At 49.5% G+C, this 26,430-nt stretch overlaps 3 protein-coding genes across 5 annotated transcripts in view; 2 read left to right on the top strand and 1 right to left on the bottom strand.

Annotated features, from left to right (window-relative positions):
- The window catches only part of ZSWIM5 (zinc finger SWIM-type containing 5), a 218,529-nt gene extending 211,002 nt beyond the window's left edge, over nt 1–7,527 (top strand). The window contains exons 12-14 of the mRNA XM_059374562.1: nt 3,185–3,348; nt 3,836–3,917; nt 4,638–7,527. Coding sequence (XP_059230545.1) covers nt 3,185–3,348; nt 3,836–3,917; nt 4,638–5,500 — 1,109 coding nt within the window. The 3' untranslated portion in view covers nt 5,501–7,527. The remainder of the gene's footprint in view (nt 1–3,184; nt 3,349–3,835; nt 3,918–4,637) is intronic.
- An 837-nt stretch (nt 7,528–8,364) lies between these two features.
- UROD (uroporphyrinogen decarboxylase) lies at nt 8,365–11,921 on the bottom strand. 2 transcript variants are annotated; one of them, XM_059374565.1, is made up of 10 exons: nt 11,815–11,921; nt 11,090–11,202; nt 10,890–10,969; nt 10,751–10,813; nt 10,116–10,313; nt 9,828–9,989; nt 9,305–9,442; nt 9,055–9,155; nt 8,907–8,973; nt 8,365–8,609 (listed from the first exon to the last, which is right to left on the bottom strand). In XM_059374565.1, the coding sequence occupies exons 1-10, from the start codon at nt 11,832–11,834 to the stop codon at nt 8,448–8,450; spliced, it is 1,104 nt and encodes a 367-aa protein (XP_059230548.1). In that variant the 5' UTR covers nt 11,835–11,921; the 3' UTR covers nt 8,365–8,447. The 2 variants fall into 2 exon arrangements, with proteins under 2 accessions (XP_059230548.1, XP_059230549.1); XM_059374566.1 differs by lacking the exon at nt 10,890–10,969 and having other exon boundaries at nt 11,815–11,920.
- A 2,211-nt stretch (nt 11,922–14,132) lies between these two features.
- Nucleotides 14,133–22,631, top strand: HECTD3 (HECT domain E3 ubiquitin protein ligase 3). Of its 2 annotated transcripts, none has more exons than XM_059374564.1 (21): nt 14,133–14,596; nt 14,779–14,939; nt 15,192–15,284; nt 15,364–15,499; nt 15,736–15,851; nt 15,938–16,051; nt 16,199–16,281; nt 16,692–16,857; nt 17,080–17,161; nt 17,816–17,998; nt 18,144–18,196; nt 18,364–18,428; nt 18,588–18,691; nt 18,955–19,074; nt 19,186–19,275; nt 20,261–20,467; nt 20,743–20,872; nt 20,962–21,036; nt 21,157–21,238; nt 21,349–21,420; nt 21,599–22,631. In XM_059374564.1, the coding sequence occupies exons 1-21, from the start codon at nt 14,228–14,230 to the stop codon at nt 21,681–21,683; spliced, it is 2,586 nt and encodes an 861-aa protein (XP_059230547.1). In that variant the 5' UTR covers nt 14,133–14,227; the 3' UTR covers nt 21,684–22,631. The 2 variants fall into 2 exon arrangements, with proteins under 2 accessions (XP_059230547.1, XP_059230546.1); XM_059374563.1 differs by having other exon boundaries at nt 21,131–21,238.
- Nucleotides 22,632–26,430: the final 3,799 nt, after the last annotated feature.

The raw sequence follows: 26,430 nt of genomic DNA, 5'->3' as shown, positions 1-26,430 counted from the left end.
CCAAGTCAGCCAGGTACACATGTTCCTGAAAATTTTAGATAGAATTACCATATAACCCAGTTATTCCATTTCTAGGTATATACCCGAAGGAATGAAAAAGAGGGACTCAAACAGATATTTACACATCAGTGTTCATTGCAACATTATTCGTAACAGCCAAAAAATTGGAAACAACCCAAGTGTCTGTCAGCTTACAAACAGATAAATAAAATGTGGTATATACACACAATGGAATATTAAATCATGAAAAGAAATGACATTCTGATAATATGCTACAACCTGGGGGATGTCTGAAGACATGCTAAGTCAAATAATACAGATACAAAATTTTAAATATATGATTACATGAAAATAGCTAAAACAGGCAAATTAATAAAGACAGAAAGTAGATTAGAGTTTTACAGGGGCTTCTGTTTGGGGTGATTAAAAAATTTTACAGGGGTGCCTGGGTGGCTCAGTGGGTTGAGCCTCTGCCTTCAGCTCAAGTCATGATCTCAGGGTCTTGGGATCGAATCCCGCATCAGGCTCTCTGCTTGGTGGAGAGCCTGCTTCCCCCTTTCTCTCTGCCTGCCTCTCTGCCTACTTGCGTGATAGCTCTCTCTCTGTCAAAAAGAAAAAATTAAAAATTTTACAAATAGTGGTAATATTTACACAACATTTTGAATATGATGAGCACCATTCAGTTGTACACTTAAAAATGGTTAAAATGGCAATTTGACTATATATGTTAACCACAAATTAGATAGCTAGATAGATAGTTAAATGAATTAGCACTCCCTAAGAAAGAGTGCTAGAACAAGCAAAAAGACTCAAAAGTACAAACAGTGAACATCACTGGGCTTCATTTTTATCTCAGTACCTTTAGGAAGATATTTCTCTATGACTGAGCCTATATGCTTTACTTTTCAAATATTTCTCACTAAAAACAAAGGCCACAGGTGCCTGGATGCCTCAGTCAGTTAAACGTCTGTCTCTTGATTTTGGCTCCAGTCAGGATCTCATCGTCATGGGATCAAGACCTACATCAGGCTCTGTGCTGAGCATAGAACTTACTGGAGATTTTCTTCCTCTCCCCCTCCGCCTACTTCTGTGCTGTCTCTCTTTAAAAAAAAAAAAAAAAAAAATAGAGGCCAGGGCTTTAAACCAACAGAATATCAACACTCTGGCCCTCACTTTCCACACCCTATAGTCTCACTGCCAGACTAGCCACACTGAAAGCAGGAAGAGTCTGGAAAAGATACTCTCCCAGGAAAGCATGCCAGTTTGTTATTTTCACCTTTAAAAATATTTCTTAAATATTTCTTAAACACAATTTCTTCAACAACAACAAAATGTGGAGAAAGGTATACCATGCTAACACAAATCAAAAGAAAGCTGGAGTATATGCATATGTATAAATTTCAAAACATGGAAAATTACAGGGATGAAGAGGGTTATTCCAAGAAGACAAAATAATCCTTAATGAATATGCATTTAACAACAGAACACCAAAATATGTGAAACAAAAACTGATATAGTCAAGAGAAATAGACAAATCCACTATTATAGTTGGAGAATTCAACATTCTTCTATTAGTAATTGATAAATCTAGCAGGCAGAAAATCAGGATATACTTGAACTAAATTGCAATATTAATGAACTGGGTCCAATTAACATTTATAGTATACTTCATCAAAGAACAGAATATACATTCTTCTCAAACTCACATGGAACACTCACCAAGACAGACCACATTCTGGACCATAAAACACACCTAAGTAATTTAAAAGAAATCATACAAAGTATGCTCTCAGCCCACAGTGGAATTAAACTAGAAATCAATAACAGGAAGAATACTGGATTGTTTCCAGGAAACAGTCTGAGGGTCTTAGAGGGGAGGGAGGTGGGGGAATAGGTTAGCCCGTGAGGGCACGTATTGCATGGAGCACTGGGTGTTTTATGCAAACAATGACTCATGAAACACTAATTACATCAAGAACTAATGATGTACTGTATTGTGACTAACATAATAATAATAAAAAGAAATAACTGGAAAATTCCTAAGTACATGGAGCTCAAACAGCATACTTCTAAACTGCACATAGGTCAAAGAAGAAATCTTGGGAAATTTTTTAATATTTTGAACTAAATGAAAATTAAAATAACAAATGATCAGAATGTAGGGGATGGGGCTCCTGGGTGGCTCAGTTGGTTAAGCGACTGCCTTCAGCTCAGGTCTTGATCCTGGAGTCCCGGAATTGAGTCCCGCATCAGGCTCCCAGCTCCATGGGAAGTCTGCTTCTCCAACTGTTCTCCTCCCTCATGCTCTCTCTCATTGTCTCTCTCAAATAAATAAAAATATATATATATATTTTTTAATGTAGGGGATAGGGGCGCCTGGGTGGCTCAGTGGATTAGGCCGCTGCCTTCGGCTCAGGTCATGATCTCAGGGTCCTGGGATCGAGTCCCGCATCGGGTTCTCTGCTCAGCAGGGGGCCTGCTTCATGTTGCACATAATTTTAATCTGCTTCCATAAAACATCCTAATTTGTGGCCCATACATTATTCACCTTAAGAATTAAAGATTCTATGCAAAATTTAAAATCTGTACAAACAAAAATCTACCATATGATTTCACTTATATGTGGAGTCTAAACAACAAATGAATAAACAAAAAGCAGAAACAGACCTATAAATACAGAAAACAAACTGGTGATTGCCAGAGGGGAGGGAAGTAAGGGGATGAGCAAAATGGGTAGAGGGAAATGGGAGGTACATGCCTCCAGTTACAGAATGAACATAACACAGGGATGAAAGGTACAGCATAAGGAGCTGCAGTGAGAGGCAGACAGTGGAATTAGCATATTTCTTGATAATAATGTGGCTTCCTGTGTCCTGTATAAGTAACTCTCAAAAGTCAGGTGTTCATAAAAATTATTTCTGGCACTTAAGGAGTTAAGGGGAAGAAGGTGAAGGGTAGAGGCAGATGAACAGGTGGTGAGAAGTGAATTCATGTGGGTGCCTGGTGAAGCAGTCTTCATTGGGTTTAGTGGAGACAGAGATTGTCTACCCAAAAGGGATGGTAGCATTCAGAATTATTCAGTAAATTGATAGCAGCCAGTTCAGCCAGTATCTATGTGATCAGTAGACTATTCAGGGAGACTTTAAAGAAGACCTGTCACTGCCCCTTCTCTCTGCACCTATAGGGGATACTCTGAGGCTCCGAACAATTCTGGAAGCAATACAGAAGCACATCCATTCTTCCTCTCTCATCTTCAAACTGGCCCAAGATGCATTCAAGATTGCCACTCCCACAGATAGTAGTACCGACAGCACCCTGCTCAACGTGGCCCTGGAGCTGGGGTTACAGGTATGGAGAAGGAATAGGTTATCCGTGCTTTAGGCTTCTGGCGTAGTGATCATCGGTAGAAGATAAGAGGCACTGGGCATGAACCAGCTAAGCCCGGTTCTTTCTGTGTCCCCAGAACACAACTTTTCGACTAGGCTTCTAGGTAAGGATCTCCAAATTGAGCTCCATTTTGAAGTGAAGGCCAGAAGCAATGTAGCTTTAGGTTCCATCGGGTCCCCATTTTCTCTCCACCCCTCCCCATTCCTCCCAAGTCAAGTCAATAATAAGGTGTGACAGTCAGGACTTCGTTACAGGTCATCAGAGAAGTCTTCTATCTGATTGGTGGGAGGGGTGGGCAGAAATTAAACAAACCTGTCTGTACTTATCAGAGATGGCTGTTTAAAGCACCAATAGACACTTGTTGCATAAATGGATGGTAAGGGAATGTGGGGATGTAGAAGTCCAACAGTTACGCTTAGCCAAGTGGAAATGCCTCTTTTTTGCTCAGGTGATGAGGATGACCTTATCAACTCTTAACTGGAGGCGCCGGGAGATGGTGCGGTGGTTGGTGACATGTGCTACAGAAGTGGGTGAGTCTCCCACTTCCCTCTAATCCCCAGGGAAAGGAGTTCTTAGGCCCTACTCTTGGAACAAGACAGTGAATCCTTAGAGCTCTCATATTCCATTTACTGATGGCCTGGGAAAGCATGGCGCTGCTGACAGGAAAGATGGCCTTTATTTACCTAGCCCAAGCTCTGCCCTTACTGCTTGGACCATACCCTGATGTCAGCAGCACTTTGACCCTCCAATCAGAGACACATTTGAGAGATTGAGTTTTCGGCCACCAGTATACAAGTGCACCCTTGGGAGGTAGTTGGCCCAGTGGTTTGGTCCCAGTCCCTGCCTGTGCTTCTAAAAAAAACCCCAAACGACTTGGAGTCTCAGGACCCCAACTAAAACCCAAAGTCCCAGCATGAGACTCTACCCTAAGAGGTCCCACTTCAGTTAGAACCCCCAGGCAGATCTATGACTACCATAGGCTCTGCTGCTCCATCCTTGTGAGGGGCTAAGAGCACCTGCAGAAATCTTTGACCCTCTGACTTGGGGAAGGAAGGGGAAGGAAGAGACCCCAAACAAGGTCTGGCCATCCGGGATGCTCCTTGGTTTGCCTCAGATCATCTCAAAGCTGCTGAGGAGGAGGGATAACTCATCTCTGCAGGCCAAGTTCTGACCCCCAAAGGGTCAGTCATCTGGGCAGACCTGGATCGGGACCCGGATGGCCACAGCTGAGCTCAGGCTCTCCCTGACAGGTGTGCGGGCCCTGGTGAGCATTTTGCAGAGCTGGTACACACTCTTCACCCCCACCGAAGCTACTAGCATTGTGGCTGCCACAGCTGTATCCCACACCACTATCCTGCGCCTCAGTCTTGACTATCCACAGCGGGAGGAGCTGGCTAGCTGTGCTCGCACGCTGGCCCTACAGTGTGCCATGAAGGATCCCCAGAGCTGTGCCCTGTCAGCCCTTACACTCTGTGAGAAAGACCACATCGCCTTTGAGGCAGCCTACCAGATCGCCATTGATGCTGCCACCGGCGGCATGACACATTCACAACTGTTCACCATTGCCCGCTACATGGAGCTCCGTGGCTACCCGCTACGTGCCTTCAAGTTGGCCTCCCTGGCCATGAGCCATCTCAACCTGGCCTACAACCAGGATACCCATCCAGCCATCAATGATGTGCTCTGGGCGTGTGCCCTGAGCCACTCTCTGGGCAAGAACGAGCTGGCAGCCCTCATCCCCCTGGTGGTGAAGAGTGTGCACTGCGCCACAGTGCTTTCAGACATCTTGCGGCGCTGTACAGTGACGGCCCCCGGCCTGGCGGGCATCCCAGGCCGCCGCAGCTCTGGAAAGCTCATGTCAACTGACAAAGCTCCACTGCGCCAGTTGCTGGATGCCACCATCAATGCCTATATCAACACTACACACTCACGCCTGACACACATCAGCCCTCGCCACTACGGAGAGTTCATCGAGTTTCTGAGCAAGGCTCGGGAGACCTTCCTGCTGCCCCAGGACGGTCACCTGCAGTTTGCCCAGTTCATCGACAACCTCAAACAAATCTACAAGGGCAAGAAGAAGCTGATGCTGCTGGTTCGAGAGCGCTTTGGCTGAGAAAGCAAACAACTCATTGCCAGGGCAGCCTGGGCTCCCAGGTACCACAGGTCAGGCCAAGGACACTGAAACATTTGACCACCCTGAGAGGACTCTGAGCGCCTGTGGCTGAAGCCAAAGCACCACAGGGCTAAGCATGGGAGAGTCCAACTCTAGCCAATATGCCTTCCTTGGCAGAGTTCTCACTACAGCCCACTCTTCCTGAAGGAGCTGGGCCCTGCAGATCGATCAGAAACCCCACAACATGCCACCTCACGCCCCTGTATCCTGCGTGTCCTGGGCATTGGCCCGCTCTCCCTTGGCAAACACAGAACACTGTTCCGTCTCAGGGATCGCTTAACCAGAGAAACAGAAGCATTTATGGTACTGTAAATACTATAGTATATGTGTTGCCAATTACACTGTAAAGTTGTAACTATTTATAATTCTGGTTCTAATTTGATGGGTACTTGAAGTAGCTGTGGGTGGGAAGATAGGCTTGTTTTCTGAGGAGACACAACCATTTCTCAGGTTTCCCTTGCAGAATATATACAGTTTGCAGTGGAAGAGTGGGGGTGGTGGGGAATACAATGACCGGTTAGCATAAATCCCAGGTCTAGTCTATGCAGAAACCCCAGCCTGCAGACACAGGGCATCTATATAGCCCAGTGGTGGGAGAGGGCCAGGGCCAGGACTGGACTTAGACTCTTGCCTCATGAAGCCTCAAGGACAGTGAAGCTCTCACTCCTGCCACACACAGCCTAAGAACCTGTTGAGCTCCTGAGAAGTAAGTGCAGGGGGAGGTAAAGGTCTGGGAGGCCACTGAGCTCATTAACGTTAATCTACTCTGGTCACCTTTGTGTTAGAGAGTGTCTGGTTTTATCTCAAACTATGTATGTGTGTATACATATCTGTATGGCTAAGTACGTGTGTCTCTGTGCATAGATCTGTGCATACCTGTCTTGCACATGTACTTATGTGTGTCTGTCGGGTTTGTGTGTCAGTACATTGTCTGTGTGCTGGACTGTGAGTTGTGTGTGAGGGTATACACATTTGTGAACATGTACACATACATACCTGTGTGTGTACACCTGTCTGTCAATGCATGTTCAGTGGGGGGGCGCGCACAGATGCATGTGTATGAACGTGTGTGTGTGTGTGTGTATGCTTGCTCTCCTTTGGTCTGTCTTTATATGTGTAACTGGATATTTTGACATATAAGTATGTGTGAATTTATGTTTCAGAATCTGCATGAATGTGTCCCTTTCTTTTTTTGCCAGATCTCTCTTCCCCATTCCTCATCTCACTCACTCGCTGGACACGTTCCCCATCTCTTTGCCTCCCTTACTCACCGCTTTCTCAGCAAGCTCTTAAGCACTAGTCTCCGTCTGCCCTAAGAGTGACTCCTTCAGCTCCAGTTCTCTTCTTGCCCTGTACTTGCTTTCTTCCCTTGCCTTTCTACCTCAAGCTTCCTCTGCCTGCCCACTGGTCACTGTTTTGGAGGCTGGGGCTGGAATGCATTTGGCCTTTCCCTTTCTGAGTAGTTTCTACCCCTAGTAGGCAATGCCTGTCTTAGCCCTAGCTGACCTCCACAGTGTATCCTATTCCTGCTACCTTCCTGACCCCTGTGCTCAGCCTGGAATTGTTATAGCAGGTAGCATGGGCTTTCAGAAGAGTCATCTGGATGCCAGTGTGTCTTGGTGTTTACTGTTTCATGTTTTAGTTCCCAAGTGGGGGGTGGGGTGTGATAGGGAAGGGGTGGTATAGCTAGAGTGTGAACTAAGGACCTCTCTGCTTTATGTTCCTTTCTTTGACAAAATGTCACTTTTTTCGCCCCTTCACACTAACCAGTAAGTCGTTTTTGCTGTCTGTGGCTACTTAAATCTTACTATCCAGCCATGGGCCCCTACAACCTCTCAGCCCAATAGGTTGGTTAGAAAGAAAGAAAAAAGAAGCCACTCCCATTTCTGTATCACGATTGCCATTTTTTAGCAAGTATGTGAACTCACAGTGCTTTTCTATGAATAAATCATGGATCACAGAAAATACCATTTTTCTAAAATCAGAATTGTGTTCTCTCAATAAATGGGGCTCTTCTTTCTCTTCTGCATTGCCCTAGGCTGGAACAAGGAATTGGTTGCGCCTCTAGTACAGTGGGTCCCTAGTGGTCTAAGGAGATGTGGAATGACAAATGAAGAATTTCCTGACACACCACTCCCCTCTCCAGAGCTCACAGGCACTTCAGACCTTGTCCCAGGAAGTAGGTACCACTACGATGGGCAGAAACACCAAGGTCCTGAGAAAATTGGAGGGTATACTCAGAAAAGAATGCAGAGCAACCCTGAGTGCAATAAGGCCTTTTTGCTTCAAAGGCCTTCTCCCCTCAAAGATGCAAGTCTGTCTCTACTCCTAAGCACCCTAACCCTGAGTCTTTATGTCCACACCCTCTTCCCCCACCATCTTTTGGTGTCAAAGCTGAAGTCCTCTCAAGCTTCTCCCTGCTCACCTAGATTCCATCTTCCTCAAGGGGACTCTCTAAAATATTCTAGCAATTTCTGTGTCCCTCTCTGACCTACACCCCCTTCCATCCCCAGACACAAAGCTCTGTCAATTTGGCCTCGTATGCTGTGGGGACCCCATTACTCTGCAAATGTCACAGCTTCAGCTGCTAAGAAGCTTTACCCAATCCTACCTAGCCCTCAGGCTCGGAGAGGTGAGAGCAAAATGGTAGTGAGGGCCCTGACATTGGGTCCTACAGTACATATTCACTGATATCTGAGCTCTTAAGACTTGGAGAAGATGCAGAAAGGGGCCCCAGGGAAGAAGCAGAAGCTAAGAAGGAACTGAAGATAAGAGCAAAGATCTTCCACAGATGAAACCGTATGTCAGACTCCACCTCTGGAACTTTTATTCTCCTGGAAACAATCAATCATCTTTGTTAGTGGTAGCTGAGAGAAAAGGTGTGTGCTCAGTTCTGTCGAAGAAGACGTGAGTGTCTATGCACAGCATCCACAAAGACCCCCACGTGTTCTGGGTCCATGTCAGGGTAAAGTCCATGTCCCAGGTTGGCAATGTAGCGCTGCGGCCCAAAGTCATCCAGCATCTGCTGCACCAGCCGTCCGATCTCCTCCTGGAGGACCAACAGGGCATTGGCTACAGGGGGGCCAGCACTCCCCTGTACTCCCTATGCATAACCATGACAGCACGTAGGCATGCTTCTACTCCATGTTATTCATTCAGTCATTAATTCAAAACAGTTTACTGGATGCTTAGTATGGGCCAGACAACTATAAAAAGAAATTCCTGCTTTCCTAGAGCTCACACGAAACGAACAGTGGGACAAACATGCAATAAAGACACACACAGTAATACAACCATGTTCACAGCCATGGGAGTATATACACACACATGTAGGGACCCTGGTTACCTTAGATGCATACAGAGCACAGGGGTCCAGGTTGCCCTGCAAGGTCACCGTCTTCCCCACGCGTTCCCTGAAAGCAAAGTCAGTACCATGTCCTGGTGACTGCTCTTGTGGCAGCTGCTCCCTCTCCACCTCATCCTCTGTCACTCACCGGGCTTTCTTTGGGGCCACTGTCCAGTCAAGCCCAACCACCTCGTAGCCAGCATGGGCCAGCTCTTCCAGGGCAAAATGTCCATCTTTAGCAAAGATGATCTGAGGGAAAGGACAGATTTCTGAGGCAACAAAAGGCCTGCCTTTGCCCACTAACTTATCTTGGCTGCGCCTCTGCTGCCCTCCAGTGGTCACTTCAGTCCCTGACCATTCCCCAGGCCCACCTTCACTTACTCCATCCCCATCCTTACCATGGGCACTGGTGCCAGGCCTGCCTCCTGCAGCCTGGCCTTCACCTGCTTGGCCACATCACGGATGTAGGGCAGTGCAAACTTACTGAAGAGCTGTGGGCCAAGATGCCCTGCATGGGACTCAAAGAGCTGCAGTGCCTACAGTTGGAGGGGAGGAGGGGATGGTAAAGACAAATACATAACACACAAAGTATCTCACACCCCACACACACGACGTGTCTCAATTTCTCCCGAGTAACTTCAGACCCTCATACTGCCTAAGCCTATAAATCCAGTTCCATTCAAAAAGTTCTGCTTTCTCCACATACCAGTGCGAGCTTTGGTCTTTGAATGCATATTAGCACTGCCAATGTCAATGACAAGTTTGGACCTAGGTACTCCAGTCAGATCGTCGTAGGCCAAGCTTCTTTCCTGCTGGGCATTATGCTGCCAGTAGGACCCCCGACAACCTCTCAGGTGTAGGGAACCATACTGCTTCTCATTCTTCTAGACCCCAAGTCTATTCCTCTCCCTCAGGACCCACCTGGGCACCAGCAGCCACTTGTCCCACAAGATATGGGACCAGAGCATCAGTGAGGATGCGAAGCAGCTGGTGACTAGCCTGTGGTTTCTGGTAAAGCCAACGCTTGGCCTGAGCCATGGTGCTTGAGCCGCCACCCTCAATCATGTATGTCATCAGAGTCCACTGCAAAAAGGATACAAAGAGAATGTCATAGGTGTAGAAGCCAGACTGATACCTACTTCCCTTGTCTACACCAGACCCACCAGAATGATCTCCCCATGCCCAAGTCCCTGCCTTGTTCCACATTACCGGGGCACCAGCAAAGCCAATCAGCGGCACACGCCCAGCCAGCTGTTGTCGGGTAAGGGTGATGGCCTGGAACACATAGCTCAGTTCGGAGGTCACTGTTGCTGGATCCCGGAGACGTTCTAGGTCCCGTTCTTCTCTTAATGGCTCTGGGAAGCTGGGCCCTTTGCCAGGTACCATAGTCACCTCCATGCCCAGTGCCTGGCAAGGAAGAAAATACCTGGATTTCCTACCTATAACTCTAGGAGAAAAGGCTCTGTTCAGCCCATGTCAAGAAGGAAGAAAAGGAAAATGAAACTTGGTCAAACTCCCATCTCTTTCAGCCCAGTTTTTCCATCTGTCCAGTGTAGATAAGTGCTTATCTTGAGCCTTGGCTACCTTTACTCTTTCTTTTTTTTTTTTTTTTTTTTTTTTTTTAAAGATTTTTATTTATTTATTGAGAGAGAGGTAGTGAGAGAGAGTATGAGCGAGGAGAAATCAAAGGGAGAAGCAGACTCCCCATGGAGCTGGGAGCCCGATGCGGGACTCGATCCCAGGACTCCGGGATCTGACCTGAGCCAAAGGCAGTCGTCCAACCAACTGAGCCACCCAGGCGTCCCACCTTTACTCTTTCTTACCCATCAGGTTTGAATGGGTACCTGGGGTACAACAAGGATGTCAGAGAAGATGATGGCAGCATCCAGAGGGAAGCGACGCAGTGGCTGTAGGGAATAGAAGACAGGTTACTAGAAGGCAAACTGAGGGCATAAATACCTCCCTTTTTCATAGAGGCCTCACCTGCAAAGTCAGTTCACAGCAGGCCTCTGGGGAGCGACAGGTGCTGAAAAAGTCCTGGGCAGCCCGAGTTTCCCTAAACTCTGCAGACAGAATAGGGAAAGCTGGGCCCAACTCTGAGGAACCTCTGGATCCCTCCCCTGCCCCTCAAAAATCTTTTCACTCTCCAGAGTTTCACTTGGATTCCTGGGCCCGACCCTCACCTGGTAAATAGCGGCCTGCCTGCCGCATGCACCAAACGGGAGTATAGTCTGTGTCTTCTCCCCAGGCTGCTCGCAGGAACGTGTCATTCTTCAGCTCTGGAAAACCCTGGGATCTGGAGATCAGGAGGGGGAAGGGGTAGGTGTCAGTAAGCTTGGACAAGAGTTGGGAAAGGCCCGGGTTCTTAAGGCGGATTCATTCTGACACCACTATCTGCCTTCTCCAGCCAGTTCCTAAGCTGTGGCTCCCCGCCCATTCCATTTCTTCTTTGCCTATCAGATGGTGCACAAGACTAGAAGGGCCCGCGCTGGGGCCTCTATCTTCCACACAGCCCCAACTCCCCCAAGTTCAAAGCCACTGGAGAAACTGGGGGAAGGGCGTAATGAAAGCCCAGTAGGAACTGATCAGGGTCTTTGGACCAGAAAACCTCAGGAACAGGGCTACCAGTTGGCTGGTTCGGAAGCTGGTGGATCCCAGGCTAGGGTACACTGAGAAATCAGAGAAGACGGTCCCAAAATACGGATCCTAACTGAGGATTAGAAAATCCTGGAGGCATCCCCTAAACGAGTCTCAGGAATCCATGTGTAGAGGATTAGGGATTCCAGAGACAGGAATCGGGTTGGGAACTCTCCAAGGTCGGGAAAGAGGGGTATAGGGACAGATTCCTGAGTTGGAAGAGTCAGGTCAGAAACCACGCCGGCCATACCAAGTGGTGCAGAGAACTCACCCCGAACCGTTCGCCTCCATGATAAGCCTTGGGTAACTGCGAGCAGAGTCTCCACCGTAACGTCAACCAGAGTCTGTGAGATCAGGCTCCACCCCTTCCTGGAGGGAGCCAGGGTCGGCGCCATGTTGAAAGTCACATGATCAGACACTGGCATTAGCTCCGGGGCTGCCCTGGGTGCTGCCGGTAGGACCCCCGACAACCTTTCTCCACCGTAAAATCCGCTGTAGCGTCGCAGCAACAAACGCCCCCACGCTTCTCCTACCCTCCCCACCGCCAAGAACTCCGCAAATAACTACACCTTACCGTGGCATCAGGAATCTCCTCTCCTCTGATGGTCTGGAAATCCGAGAGTTTCAGCCGAGACTCACTTTTACTCCCATGCTCCATGATTCTAACAATCTTAGGCCTGGCGACCAGGCAGGCACACAGTGGATTAAAGAACCAAGCTCTACAGGGAAATGAAATAATTAAATATTTACGTTACCGGGGCACCTGGGTGGCTCAGTTGGTTAAGTGTGCGGCTTGGGATTTCGGCTCAGGTCATGATATCATGGGTCCTGAGACTGAGTCCTCAGTGGGACCCCCACACTCCTCTGGGAGTCGGCTTGGGATTCTCTCCCTCTGCCGCTACCCGGAACTCAAGTGTGCGCAGGCACAGTCCGGTATCTCTCTCTCACTCTCCTTAGAATAAGTCTTTTTAAAATATATATTTATATTACCTACTAAGAGGCGGGCACTATATATAGTAGATGCAGAAGTTAACAGTGGTCACCAAGACAGCCCTTTCCTTTAAGGAGCTACAGACTGGTGGATCAGCGATCATAATAGTAAATGTTTCAAGAGGAAAAAACTAGAAGTAGCTAGCAAGGGCTCTTCCTGGAACTAGGGAAAGCAGTAGGGGTGTTCCAAATAGAGGGAACAGCAGGTGCAAAAAGAAGAGGCAAAAGAACAAATGGCTATTGTGGGAACCAGAAGACCCATCTGCTGGAATTAAAGAGGCTAGAGGTGTCTTCAGAGTCCAGGTCATGCATGCCCTTATGAGATTCACTTATCCACTTTATTCTGTAGTAGCACCGTAGCATACAAACAGCTTGGAGAAAAGGGAAGAGCGGCACTATGTTTCCAGCTTTCTAAGGAGAAAATAAAAGGAAAATCGTCAGAATTACACGGGATCAAAAATGATTTCTTTCTTGATAACTTTGATTATTTGAAAACTAAATCAAAACAAAGTTTCCATCCAAATGTACATCAACGGATGAATGGATAAACGATATGTAGTGTATACATAAAACACAGTATTAGTCGACCCATAAAAAGAAATTAAGTTCTATTCATGCTATGATATTGTTGCAATATTATTCTAAGTGAAATAAGACAGACCCAAAAGGAAAATATTATATGGTTCCATTTATGAAATATCTAGAATAGGCTAATTCATAGAGACAGAAAGTAGATTAGAGTTTATCAAGTAGGCCATGAGGAGTTATTGCTTAAAGAGAAAGCCCTGCTGTTTGGAATGATGAAAAAGTTTTGGAAATAGGTAATTGTACTCGTAAAGTGGTTAACTCAGCAAATTTACACTTATTTTACTATTTTAAAAATATATAAAAAACCATCATACATTTTAAATGGGTGACTTATATGGAATATGAATTATATCTCAAAAAAACTTTTTAAAAAACTGTTTGCCAGGGAGGGTGGGAGACAAAGTTTCCTTATACTTCACCAACAGCTCCTTTTTTTTTTTTTTTTTTTTTTTTTGCCTCCATCCTATCTACCCACCTTGGACCTATCTTCCCGCATTGGACCTTTCCTCTCATCTGGTTCAGAATTACTGGGAGAAACTGGATAATGATCACCAGTGTCCTAGGATTAGGAGTAACAACCAGGATGAGCGCTGAACAACTCAAGGCTCCTATCAGTGGCAGGGCTAAGGAGGGGATTATTCTCCCAAATATTTTAGCAATACTGCCCCTAGGATGAGGAGCTAAGAGGATGTCTGTTAGATTTTTAGAGTCTTCTGGTTGTGTGTGACTCGTCAGGGTGGGAATGCAAAAACGGGCCAGAGAACCAGAAAAATGTCTGTTCCCATGATCCAGCCTAGATAGGATAGCGGTTCAATGAGGGTATAAAATGGTGGAAGCAAAGAGGACAGACAGGGAGAGATGGATCAGGTAAAGACAACTGAACTTGGGTCTGGTTGGCTCAGCACGAGGTACATTGGTTTGTAGTAAGTTTAAGTATCTGAGTACACAGGGAAATACGGCAGGCGCTCTGGGTGCCCTTAGTCCAGAACTTACGGCGAAGGCTGGCCGAAGGCGGGGCCGAGCGTGGTGGGAAGCTTGGTCAGCCTTCGCGGCTGCGGCTCCAGGAGCCGAACCGCCGCTCCTGGGCTCTCCTTTGCCACTTAACCATGGCAGGCCCAGGACCGGGCGCGGCTCTAGAGTCCCCGCGGCAGTTGCTGGGCCGCGTGCGCTTCCTGGCAGAGGCAGCGCAGAGCCTCCGCGCTGGACGGCCGCTGCCGGCGGCGCTGGCCTTCGTGCCACGCGAGGTGCTCTACAAGCTTTACAAGGACCCAGCGGGTCCGTCGCGCGTGTTGCTGCCCGTGTGGGAGGCGGAGGGCCTGGGGCTGCGTGTGGGAGCGGCGGGCTCCGCCCCTGGTACCGGCTCCGGGCCCCTCCGTGCGGCCCGAGACAGCATTGAGCTCCGGCGCGGCGCCTGCGTGCGAACTACCGGCGAGGAACTGTGCAACGGCCAGGGGCTCTGGGTGAAGCTGACCAAGGTACTCCCTGGCCTGCCCTGGGCCCCGCAGAAGACCCCTGGCGCCAGGGCAGCTCCAGGCCGTTCCCTTCCCATCCCCCAACTTGAGGGAGCACTGCGTTCCGTGTCCTTTGCCTTGGGCTGGGCTGGGCAGGGCGCTGGGCAGTTCCCAGACGGCTGTCCCCGTCTTGCGCGTCCCGGCAGGAGCAGCTGGCAGAACACCTGGGTGACTGCGGGCTGAACGAAGGCTGGCTGCTGGTGTGCCGACCGGCGGAGGGCGGGGCCCGCCTCGTACCTATCGACACTCCAGACCACCTCCAACGGCAGCAGCAGCTTTTCGGCGTGGACTACCGACCCGTGCTCAGGTCCTGCACTTGAAAGGGCGGGGCTTGCTGCGGGATTGCTCGGCCCCGAAGGGTTGGGAACTAAGCTGACACAGGCGGGGAGGTGGGATAGGGAGTGAAGGCAGGGTTAAAGGCAGGAAGGGGCGGGACCTGAGTGGAAATGGGGTGGAGCTTCTGGACGCCCAGTATGGTGAGATGGAGCTCCGGAGAAAGCTCCCTGGGGTTACCCCGCTGCCCACTGATGTCTCCCCGTCCCCCACTCCGTGCCCACAGATGGGAACAGGTGGTGGACCTGGCATACTCTCATCGCCTTGGATCAAAGCCCCAGCCAGCGGAGGCATATACGGAAGCTGTACAGAGATTACTGTGAGTGAGCTGGGGTGGGATAGGGAGGAAGAATCTCCAGGTCTGGGCCTGGCCTAATTAGGGACTTGGGGTTGCTTAGCTATGTGCCCCCGACGTGGACCTACGAGTGCGACGAGGACCTGATCCACTTCTTGTACGACCACCTGGGCAAGGAGGATGAGAACCTGGGTAGCGTGAAGCAGTATGTGGAGAGCATAGACGTTTCCTCCTACACGGTGGGTTCTGGGACTCCTCCCACCCCAAGCAAGAGGTCATTTCTTGCTAGATCCAGAACCCTCACCTTTAGGCCAGGGCCAAACCTGAATTCCCACAGGCCAGACTCATTCCAGCACCCCATTTTGGAAGTCTTGTGGGAATGCCTAGACACTTCTACCCATACCAGCTGTGCTTTTAAGCCTCCATGTTCAGGGAGTGGGGTAAACACTGTCTCCACTTCTCTGCCCCTCCCCAGGAAGAGTTCAATGTGTCCTGCCTGACAGACAGCAATGCAGACACCTACTGGGAGAGTGATGGGTCCCAGTGCCAGCACTGGGTACGGCTTACCATGAAAAAGGGCACCATTGTCAAGTGAGTGGGCTCTGAGGTAGGACAGAGTGGGCGGGCCCCATGCCTGTAAGTGTACAGACACCCATGTGCATCCTCTGACCACTCAGGAAGCTACTGCTCACAGTGGATACCACAGATGACAACTTTATGCCTAAGCGAGTAGTGATCTATGGGGGCGAAGGGGACAACCTGAAGAAGCTGAGTGACGTGAGCATTGACGAGTGAGTGAACAGGCTGGTCTGGGAGGGAGAATGGGGCATGATCCTAGCAATGGGGCCTGGCCCCATTTGGAAGCAGAAAGTCAAGTGAGAGCCCAGCAATCCCTGAAGGCAAGGGGTACTCAGAGTGCCTCTCATCCATCTCGTCAGGACCCTGATCGGGGATGTGTGTGTCCTGGAGGACATGACCGTTCACCTCCCAGTCATCGAGATCCGCATCGTCGAGTGCCGAGGTGGGGCTTCAGGCTCTAAGGAGGGAAAGGGAGCCCCAGTGTATAGACAGTGGCTAGTTGGCAGCAAGTGTGGAGAAGCAATGGGCTTGGAGTTGGGATGGGGGGAATAGCTGAACTCTCTCTGGGAGGTGAAGCTTTGGGTCTGAGCCATGTGGGAGGCGCCAGGTGTAGGCCTGCCTTAAAGCTGCCAGGTGGTTGGGCTTACCTGGAAGAGGAACTGAGTTGGGATCCTCAGGCCTTGCAATATAGTGAGGGATGGAGAAACCCACAAAGAATATAATAATCAAAGTCAGATAAGTAGAAAGGCGTCTCAAAGGCTCCAAGTTTCTGAAAGCCTGAGCATTCAGGGGCCACTCTCAGGTCTAAGGGCCGAGGAGGCAGCAGGTGCCCTAAATAACTTCTTCCCCCAGATGATGGGATTGATGTGCGTCTTCGAGGGATCAAGATCAAGTCGTCTAGACAGCGGGAACTAGGGCTGAATGCAGACCTGTTCCAGCCAACCAGTCTGGTGCGATACCCACGTCTGGAAGGCACGGACCCTGAAATTCTGTACCGCAGAGCTGTTCTCCTGCAGAGGTGGCTGTGGTCCTGTGCCTGCCCAGCCCTTCCTTTCCCCTAGTCCTGAGCCTCATTCGTCAGTAGGAAGGAGGTTCCCCAGGCCCTATACTGTAAGCTCTTCCACTTTGAGCAGCCCCTGGGCCCCACCTTCTCCTGTCCTTGTGTGTTGGGGAGTGAGGGAGTCTTAAATCCATGCCATCCTCTTTAATTGCACCATCTTTATTTACCCACTCACCCCAGATTCATAAAGATCCTGGACAGTGTCCTGCACCACCTGGTACCTGCCTGGGACCACACGCTGGGCACCTTCAGTGAGATTAAGGTAAGCCTGGCCCGCCTAGTAGTGGTGTCAGCAGTGGGCTCCTCCCTTCTGCTCATGCAAGTGCTCTCTCTTCTACAGGGTTCTTAAAAGCTACTCTAGGCCTGGACCTTTGTTGGGCTCTAGGATTGTAGGAAGAAAGCCAGACACAGATCATTAAAATGTAGTGTTTGGGATGCCGTTCTCCCAGACAGTGTGTGAAATGTACAAGAACTGGGGGAGGAGAAGTAACAGCATAGACAGGGAAGCTGCATGGAAGGTGAACACTGGGAGTTATTAGCTGCCAAAGATGACGAGAGAAGCGCCCCAGGTAGATGTGTGTATAACTTGGGGATGAGGCTGTGTAGGCAAATAGGAGGCCCTGATCGCAGAGGGCAGTTTGGGCCAGGCTGTGAAGGAGGGACTATGTCCTAGGTCCCTGGAGCCATTGGAAGGGTTTTAAGTAGGTGATGACCAGGTTTGATTGGGGGGGCATTTAAAAAGCTCCCCCGGGTGGCTGGACTAAGGAGGGATTGAAAACAAGGAAGGAGAGGGTGTTGGGGATGGACTAGGCATGGACTAGAGTTAGGAATCAGGTCCAGGCATGGAGGAAGGTTCCAGAGCCTGGACAGACACTGACTGCCTGCCAGTCTTGCTCTGGCCACATCTCCTCATCAGCAAGTGAAGCAATTCCTGCTGCTGTCACGCCAGAGGCCAGGCCTGGTGGCCCAGTGCCTGCGGGACTCAGAAAGCAGCAAGCCCAGCTTTATGCCACGCCTATACATCAACCGGCGCCTCGCCATGGAGCACCGTGCCTGCCCCTTAAGGGACCCTGCCTGCAAGAATGCGGTCTTCACCCAGGTCTGGACCACATGGGGTCGATCTAAGGGAGGGTCAGTAAAGGGTCTGGGGTGGGGGCTGGGCCTAAGTAAGGCCTTTGGGCCAGAGTAGGACAAGATCTTGACAGAGACTTTCCTACAGCTCCCTTCCCTTTCCCTGCCCCCAGGTTTATGAAGGCCTTAAGCCCTCTGACAAGTACGAAAAGCCCTTGGACTACAGGTATGGCATGAGGGTTGAGGGACTTGGACTGGGCACACATAAACTATACATCTCCGCACACTGCCTCTAAAACCCCTTCTCATTACTTCTGTGGCCCCTGTCCCTCGCTGGTGAAATATCCTGAGCCCCGACCCAGTATGGAAACAAAGATCCACCCCTTCTTACAGGTGGCCCATGCGCTATGACCAGTGGTGGGAGTGTAAATTCATTGCAGAAGGCATCATTGACCAAGGTGAGGCCCTGGGGAAGGATAATGATGATCCTGCCCTATGTAGAGTGGTAGAGGCTTCTGGGGTCACAGCTAATCAGGATAGAGGACCAGTTTATTACCTCTTTATGGGGGCTGGAGCTCTTGAATGCTCCAGCTGAGAGCATCTGTGTGTCATTTCAGGGGGTGGTTTTCGGGATAGCCTGGCAGACATGTCAGAAGAGTTGTGCCCTAGCTCAGCAGACACCCCTGTGCCTCTGCCCTTCTTTGTGCGCACAGCCAACCAGGTAATCTCCTATCCCTACTTCTCCAGTTGTTTTTGCTGTTCATCTCTTCAAACCTCCCAGGTTCTGAACTAGAGAGGGGGCAGAGGAGGGACCAGGTTGCCTAGGGCGGCCTCTGGACATACAGGGAAGGAGTAGCCATTGTACAATCAGAGGGACCACTCGGGGCTTCCGGTGGAAGGTGTGCAGGCAAGTCTTTGGAGCATCTGGGGCAATAAAGTAGGGTCCATTCCATGCCATGCTAATAGCTCTTGTCTTGGGAGCAGGGCAATGGCACTGGGGAGGCCCGGGACATGTACGTGCCCAACCCCTCCTGCCGAGACTTTGCCAAATACGAGTGGATCGGACAGCTGATGGGGGCTGCCCTGCGGGGTAAGGAGTTCCTGGTGAGTAGCCAAATCTGTGCCTCCATTGGATCAGCCCGGCCCCTAGAAGGAAGAAGGGCTAGCTAAACCTGGGCAGCCCAAGATGAGGATACGATGGTATTTGTCCCATAGGTCCTGGCTCTGCCCGGTTTTGTGTGGAAGCAGCTGTCTGGGGAGGAGGTGAGCTGGAGCAAGGATTTCCCAGCTGTGGACTCCGTGCTGGTAAGTAGGGCCTGGACTCAGTGTTTCCTCTGCACAGCCCCTAAATGTCGCTGTTCCCCAAGGGTGTCCTGAACCTTCTCTACTCTCACACATGCTCCTTTACTGATTCCTTCTATTCCCATGGCTTCAACCACTGTCTTTATTCTGGCGGCCCCCAAATCCTTATCTCCAACTCCAGCTTCTTTCCTAAGCTTGGACCCTTATGTGCACCTGCCTGCTGGACATCTGCCCCAAGATGGCACTTCCGCCTCAGCCCAGTCCTCCTCACCTCCCCGCTCTTCTGCCCTCCAGGGCTCCTGTCTCCAAATAGCACCACTATCCACCCCTTTTCCATGCCAGGGCCCTCAGTGCCACCCACTACTTCTCCTCCCTTACCTCCTACTTTCTATCACATCTCCCTCTGGCATCTGTCCACTTCTTCCATCTCACTACTATCCTCCTGCTTCAGGCCACCTTCCCTTGTGACACAACCACTGACTGCAAACCTAGCGTTCCTGTCTCCATTCTTAACCCATCTGATTCTTGCAGCCAGAGTAATTCATTTCCTTCCCCTTGTTTAAACCCTTCAGTGGCTCTGCCCCAGGCTTAGGGTAAAATGCAGAACCTGACAAGCTTTATGTGACCTCTGTGTCTCTGGCCACTTGGCTCTAGCCAAACAGTTTCCACAGGCCTTTTGCTCTTTCTACCTTTTTTCATGTTGTTCTCTTTCCTGACTTCCTTGTGGCCAGGCAAATTCCCAACCATCATTTAGGTCTCAGCTTAGATGTCATTTCTTCCAGGACACCTTCTCTGGCAGCCAAGACTGGCAAGGTGTTGTCTTGATGCTTTCATAGTCCTTGTTCCAACCCCCCTCACTGCCCTCATTGGCTGCATGGGGACTTCCTTGTCTAGCTGCCTCTCCTGTTTCCCTGTGAGCATCTTGAGAGAAAACAAGGACTGTCTCCACAATGAAAGGCCGACCTCGTTCCCTCTCTCCAACTGCCAGGTGAAGCTCTTAGAAGTGATGGAAGGAATGGACAAAGAGACATTTGAGTTCAAATTTGGAAAGGAGCTAACATTCACCACCGTTTTGAGTGACCAGCAAGTAGTAGAGTTGATCCCCGGGGGTGCAGGCATCGTGGTGGGATATGAGGACCGTTCCCGCTTCATCCAGCTGGTGCAGAAGACCCGGCTAGAAGAGAGCAAGGAGCAGGTACCACCCAGAGGCCAGCAGAACAAGAGCTTTGTGCAGCTCCTAACAGGCAGAGCCTATCCTGATAGGCCCCCAGTACCCAGTCGCAAGAACTCTGGGCCCCACCATTCCCCTGCCCCATGTTCCTGCTTATCAGTGGGGTTCAGAGATGGCCCCCAATGCTGAACAGAGATCATGCCCCCACGATCTCTGTGAGTGGAGGCCAAGTACCCCACCACACACTGACTTGGGAGTTGGACCCTCTTCCCTAGCCAGGCCTCTCCCTCCTTCCCCAGGTGGCAGCCATGCAGGCAGGGCTGCTGAAGGTGGTGCCGCAGGCCGTGCTGGACTTGCTGACCTGGCAGGAACTGGAGAAGAAAGTGTGCGGGGACCCAGAGGTCACCGTGGATGCTCTGCGCAAGCTCAGTGAGTATGGGGGTCCAGCAGTGTGGGGGCGGGGGCCTTACGGACGAGGCAGGTTGGGACCTAAGCTCGATTTCCGACCTGGTCCCCAGCCCGGTTTGAGGACTTCGAGCCATCTGACACTCGGGTGCAGTACTTCTGGGAAGCGCTGAACAATTTCACCAACGGTGAGTGGCAAAGGAGAGCGTGGTGCCTGGGTTCGGATTCCACCTGTGGGATACCGAGGCAGGGGAGGAGTTGTAGAGCCTTCCCCGCCATCAGTGCGGATGCTGACCTTCTCCATGCAGAGGATCGGAGCCGCTTCCTGCGCTTTGTCACTGGCCGCAGCCGGCTGCCTGCGCGGATCTACATCTACCCGGACAAACTGGGGTGAGTGTGGCTGGAGCGGGTCGGGGCTTGCTTTCCGAAGGTACTGGGGCTGTGTCCCTACCCTGTGTCCCTACAGTTCTTCCTAATCTGTGGCCCGTCCGCACCCACAGCTACGAAACCACAGACGCGCTGCCGGAATCTTCCACGTGTTCCAGCACCCTCTTCCTACCACACTATGCCAGGTGGGTCTGCTGGCCGCCGGGGAGCCTACAGAGTGGGGAGCAGGGTAGGGGCGTCACCCTAGGATGGAGGAGGATGGCCAGTCATGAAGAGCACTAACTGGGGCCCCGGCGCCCATAGGCCCCCCTGCACTGGCCCTTGCGGTGCCCCTGGCGCCAACCGTGTTCCTCTCTCCCTCAGTGCCAAGGTGTGCGAGGAGAAGCTCCGCTATGCCGCGTACAACTGCGTGGCTATTGACACCGACATGAGCCCTTGGGAAGAGTGAGGCGGCGCCAGGGGGCAGCCTCGGGCCAGCAGGACTGCGCCTGCGCGGGTCCCACCAGGCGGCGCGTGGGGTGAAGACGCAGCCCCTGGCCAGGTTGGCGTCTATGCTCCTCACCTGAGCCCACAAGCTCGGAAAGACAGCACGCCCCTGTGTCTGGTTGCAGTGGGGGCGGTTGATTGACCCTGGTGGCCCAGCCCCTCACACCCACAAGCCCTCCGCGAGCTCGGGCTTGCTTCCCGAGTTAGTTCGCCTCTGTGGGAGGGAGTCTTCCCGCAAGCCCAGCACAAGCTGCCAGGCCTGAGCTACTTGAAGGGGGCCTTCAAGCTCCCCACACCATGGACTTTACTTCAGGGTTTTTATGGTTGTTGGGGTTTTTTGGGGTTTTGTTTTGGCTTTTTTCTCCTTTTTTCTCCTTATTTTTCTCTGGCTTCAGCCGGGACCCAAAGCTAAAACCTCTGGGGAGAGTGGAGGCTCCTCCCCAGACAAGGCATCAGGTAGATAGAGAGTAATGGCCCTCCTTTTTGGACACCTGACCCAAGAAAGAAGCAGCAGCTGTGTTTTCCTCCTCTCCCTCTGTACCCAAAGTGTGAGCTCTGCCCTTCAACGCAATCTTAACTGAAGGTTCTACCACCTTCCCTGGCTCAGAGCCTCCATCTACTCCACATTACATCTTTACTACCCCCACCATCACACCATTTCCAATACTTATGCATCACTTGATTTCCCATCTGCTGTGTTAGCCCCAAGATGGTGCAAGATTAAGGCCAGTTATGTCCTCTCTGAAATCTGCAATAGCTCCCTTTCACCCAACTCAAAGCCTAGACTTTAAACCTGCCCTTAAGTCTTAACCGCAAGTCCCTGCCCCAGTCCTCCCTCAAGGGCCTCCATGACACTCCATCAAAGAAGGTCTTGCACACGGGAAAGTTAAATAAATGGATGTATTCATTCCTTCAGAATGTGTTTATTGGGCTACTGAGGGTTGGAGGGAAGGTTCTTCTAAGACTTCAGGGACCTGGGCTGGAAGGCAGGGAGATTGTGTGTCACATGGGAGTGGTGGGTCTACAAATTGACAAGCATTATATCTGAAGCTGAGCAGGGAACTACAATGGTGCTACTATGGGCAGGAGCGGGGGTGGGCTGCATAGATCCTGGCCCGGCATCTTCTGGGATGGGTGTGGTGATTTGGAGGATGGGAGCCCACCTTCAGGAACCAGGTGGGCAGAAGAACTTGACATCGTAAAAGGCAAAGCCTGAGATGGCTGATAAACCAGACAAGTCAAATTTTTGACAAAAGAGGCAGCAGCATAGCTACCCATCCACATCTGACACTGCCTCCAGTTACCACACAGCTAAAAGGCATCTTTAAGAACAAAGAACAAGTACCCAATGAGAAATTTCCTGACCATAGAGACCAGCCCCATCCCCCAGCCAAAGGAGTCAACATCAGTTTCAAGTGAAGTGGCACTCCTCTCCCAAGGCTTCTCCACGCTGCCCTCTAGGGCGAGTCCTGACGCTACCCTGCCTTGGCCTTGAGCCCTGCCACCTGGGGCTGTGTGCAACCCAAGGCCTATCACCCCATAACTCTGAGTCTGACACCCGAGCTGAGCCTTCCAGGCAGCCCTCATCTTATGGCTCCCCAGTGCCTGTGCGTTGGGTGGTCCACGGAAGACATAGTTTCCTCTTCCAGCAGCCTCTTCTTGCCTGGGGAGCTGGAAGAATAGGAGCCCCAGAGGCCACCACTCCCATCAGCTCTGCTCTTCCCAGCAAGCTCCCGCCCTCTTGTGCAGCCTGCCCTGCAGAGAGGACATTCCCCTTCTGTTCTCAGGGAAGAGCCTGGCCAGCATGCATCTGCTGGAGGTCGTCTGTTTCTGTGTCTAGTACTGGCCACTTAAGTCTTTGGTCCCTCTTATACCAAACTGGGCTCATACTGTATTTTGTAGCTTGTTCTTCATCCATTCATTCAGTAAACACATCAAACACCTATGTCAGGCACTGTACTAAGTACAATGGGGAAAATATTGGTTAAACAGATAATTTTTGCTTTCTTGGAATTTAAACTCTAATGCAAGAGGAAACAGTATATTAAACAAATAATTGCATAAACATTTAATAGCCTTTATGTAAGAGCTCCAAAGAAGTAGTGCAAGGTATTGTTAGAAGACAGAGCAGGGTGATACTAACCCAATGGGGCTCAATGGAATGCTGAATCAGGGAGAATGACTGGGCACAGAGTCCAGCAAAGAAGCATGTTGAGTCCTGTGTTACCGGACTATAACGGGAAGAGAGAGAAGAGATTAGAGCTTTTGAGGCTTGTTTTAGGATTTTGTATTGACCAGCCATGAGGGGGTCAAGCAAGGGATTGACATGATTAGATTTGCCTTTGGCATCTGTGTAGAGAATGAGTTGAGGAGAGCTTGGAAGCAGGAAATAATCCAAGTAGGAAATGATGGTCACTGGAACAAGGGGAATACTCACTGTAACTATTATTTATATTGGCTGCATTTTGTTACATTTTGAGTTTTCATAACTTGTATTCCTCTAAAACCCTCCACTGGGGCGCCTGGCTGGCTCAGAGTCATGAGTTCAAGCCCCACGTTGGACACAGAGCTTAGTTTAAAAAAAAAAAAAAAAAAAGCCACCTCTATAGATGAACATTAAGGTTGTTAAATTTTTTTATATTGAAAACTATATTATAATAAACATCCTCATGTTTTATAGCCTTTTATACCTATTTCATTATTTCCTTAGAATAACGTCCTAAACTCACCATCAAACTGTCAAATTGCCAGGATGTATCAGTTTTGTTCCCATTAGTGTCTATTTCCTAAATTCTGACCACCCTTTGGCATTAACACTTAAAAATATTTTTGATAATTTAATATGCTGAAGAATGGTGATTGTTACATTAATTTGTACTGCTTTTATTATGTACTGAGCAATTGTTTTTCTTCTTTACGAACTGCTCTTTTTGTGTTTTTGTCTATTGGTGTTATACTTTTCATACTGATTTATAACAATCTCTGCACAGTACTAAAGTAATAAGCACAGCAAGGCACTGTGCTAACAGCTGTACATCTTTTATCGTTGTTTTATCTTCTTAGCTCTATGAAGTAAATACTCTTATTGTCCCCATTTCCAGATGAGAAATTTAGAACAAAAATGAATTAAATAACTTGCCCGGTGTCATGCAGGTAGTCAATAAATAATGAAGCTAGGATTTGGATGGTGGTCTGCCAGCGCCAAAGCCTGCTGTCTTGGTAGCTAAAGTATTAAGTCCTGTAAATTAATGACTTTGTCATGTCAGATGTTATAATACCTTGGTTTTCCCTGTGTGTCCTTTGCCATTAAATTCATGTATGTTCTTTCCTAATGTACAAAATTTTTAATTCTTTATGAATTCAAAATCCTTATGAAAGAAACCATATATTGGATGTATACCACGAGAAGGCACTATAGTATACTTGTTAAGAGCACATTCTGGGAGTGTCTGGGTGCCTCAGCGGGTTAAGCCTCTGCCTTTGGCTCAGGTCATGATCTCAGGGTCCTGGCATCGAGCCCCGTATTGGGCTCTCTGCTCAGCGGGGAGCCTGCTTCCCCCTCTGTCTGCCTGCCTCTGTCTACTTGTGATCTCTCTCTCCGTCAAATAAGTAAATAAAATCTTAAAAAAATAAAAGAGCCCGGGGCGCCTGGGTGGCTCAATGGGTGGAAGCCTCTGCCTTCAGCTCAGGTCATGACCCCAGGGTCCTGGAATCGAGCCCCGCATCCGGCTCTCTGCTCAGCGGGGAGCCTGCTTCCCTTCCTCTCTCTCTCTGCCTGCTTATGATCTCTGTCTGTCAAATAAATAAATAAAATATCTTTAAAAATAAAAAAAATAAAAGAGCCCACTCTGTAGAGCTAGCTGCCCATATTCATATCCAGGTTTTTCCACATACTAGCTGTTGGCCATAGCCAACATAGCCAACATGGCTTCCTTTTCAGAAGCATCTACCCTTTTACTGTTGATTTGAAATGTTATCGAGGTGCCTCAGTGACATAGTCAGTTAAATCTGCCTTTGGCTCAGGTCATGATCCGCAGGTCCTGGGATCACGCCCCATGTTGGTGGGGTGGGGGGTGGAGAATCTCTGCTCAGCGGGGAGTCTGCTTCTCCCTCTCCCTCTGCCCAGCCCTCCACTTGTGCTCTCTCTCAAATAAATAAAATCTTAAAAAAAAAGAATTCTCCCCAAAAAATTAAATTAAAAAAAAATCTTCATTTTTCACCATACTACAAGAATGTGACACTGCAAGTTGAAACCAAACAAAAATCTTAATCATTAATGGGAGGAATTACCCTTGTTCTGTGACCTTTAAAAGTTTTTGTCAAAGCATCAAAAAATTTCTTAGCATCAGTTATAAATGTGTAGGGAAATGAAAACATAGTAAAACTAATATTTATTTAGTACTTTGTAATCTCAAGCATTTAGAGAAATTGAGAATTAAATTGTTTTCTTTGCAAAAAAAAAAAATCTTACCAAAATAGTTTAAACAATGCTTGCCTCTTTTTTCTCTTTTTCCTTTTTTTAAGATTTTACATATGTATGTATGTACATACGTATGTATGTATATATGTATTCAGAGCTCAAGCAAGGTGAGGAGAGGGGAAAAGGAGCAAGAATCTCAAGCAGACTCCATGCTCAATGCAGAGCCAGACGTGGGGCTTGACCCGGGCTCGATGGGGGCTTGATCCCTCAATGCTAAGATGATGACCTG

The sequence above is a fragment of the Mustela nigripes genome, chromosome 14, assembly GCF_022355385.1.
Source record: "Mustela nigripes isolate SB6536 chromosome 14, MUSNIG.SB6536, whole genome shotgun sequence".
In the NCBI taxonomy this organism is placed as follows: Eukaryota; Metazoa; Chordata; class Mammalia; order Carnivora; family Mustelidae; genus Mustela; species Mustela nigripes.
The sequence above is the reverse complement of the archived record's forward strand: the minus strand, read 5'-3'. Positions and strand labels throughout refer to the sequence as shown.

Bases quoted from the DNA above. Each gene is read 5' to 3' on its own strand.
- UROD (XM_059374565.1), bottom strand. From the start codon at position 11,834: ATGGAGGCGAACGGTTCGGG. The intron at 10,814-10,889 runs GTGAGGCCTCTA...TATTCCCTACAG, and splicing joins GCTGTGAACTGACTTTGCAG to CCACTGCGTCGCTTCCCTCT. The intron at 8,974-9,054 runs GTGAGTGACAGA...CTTTGCTTTCAG, and splicing joins GTGGCCCCAAAGAAAGCCCG to GGAACGCGTGGGGAAGACGG.
- HECTD3 (XM_059374563.1), top strand. From the start codon at position 14,228: ATGGCAGGCCCAGGACCGGGCGCGGCTCTAGAGTCCCCGCGGCAGTTG. The intron at 17,999-18,143 runs GTCTGGACCACA...CCCTGCCCCCAG, and splicing joins AGAATGCGGTCTTCACCCAG to GTTTATGAAGGCCTTAAGCC. The intron at 21,239-21,348 runs GTGAGTGTGGCT...CCGCACCCACAG, and splicing joins ATCTACCCGGACAAACTGGG to CTACGAAACCACAGACGCGC.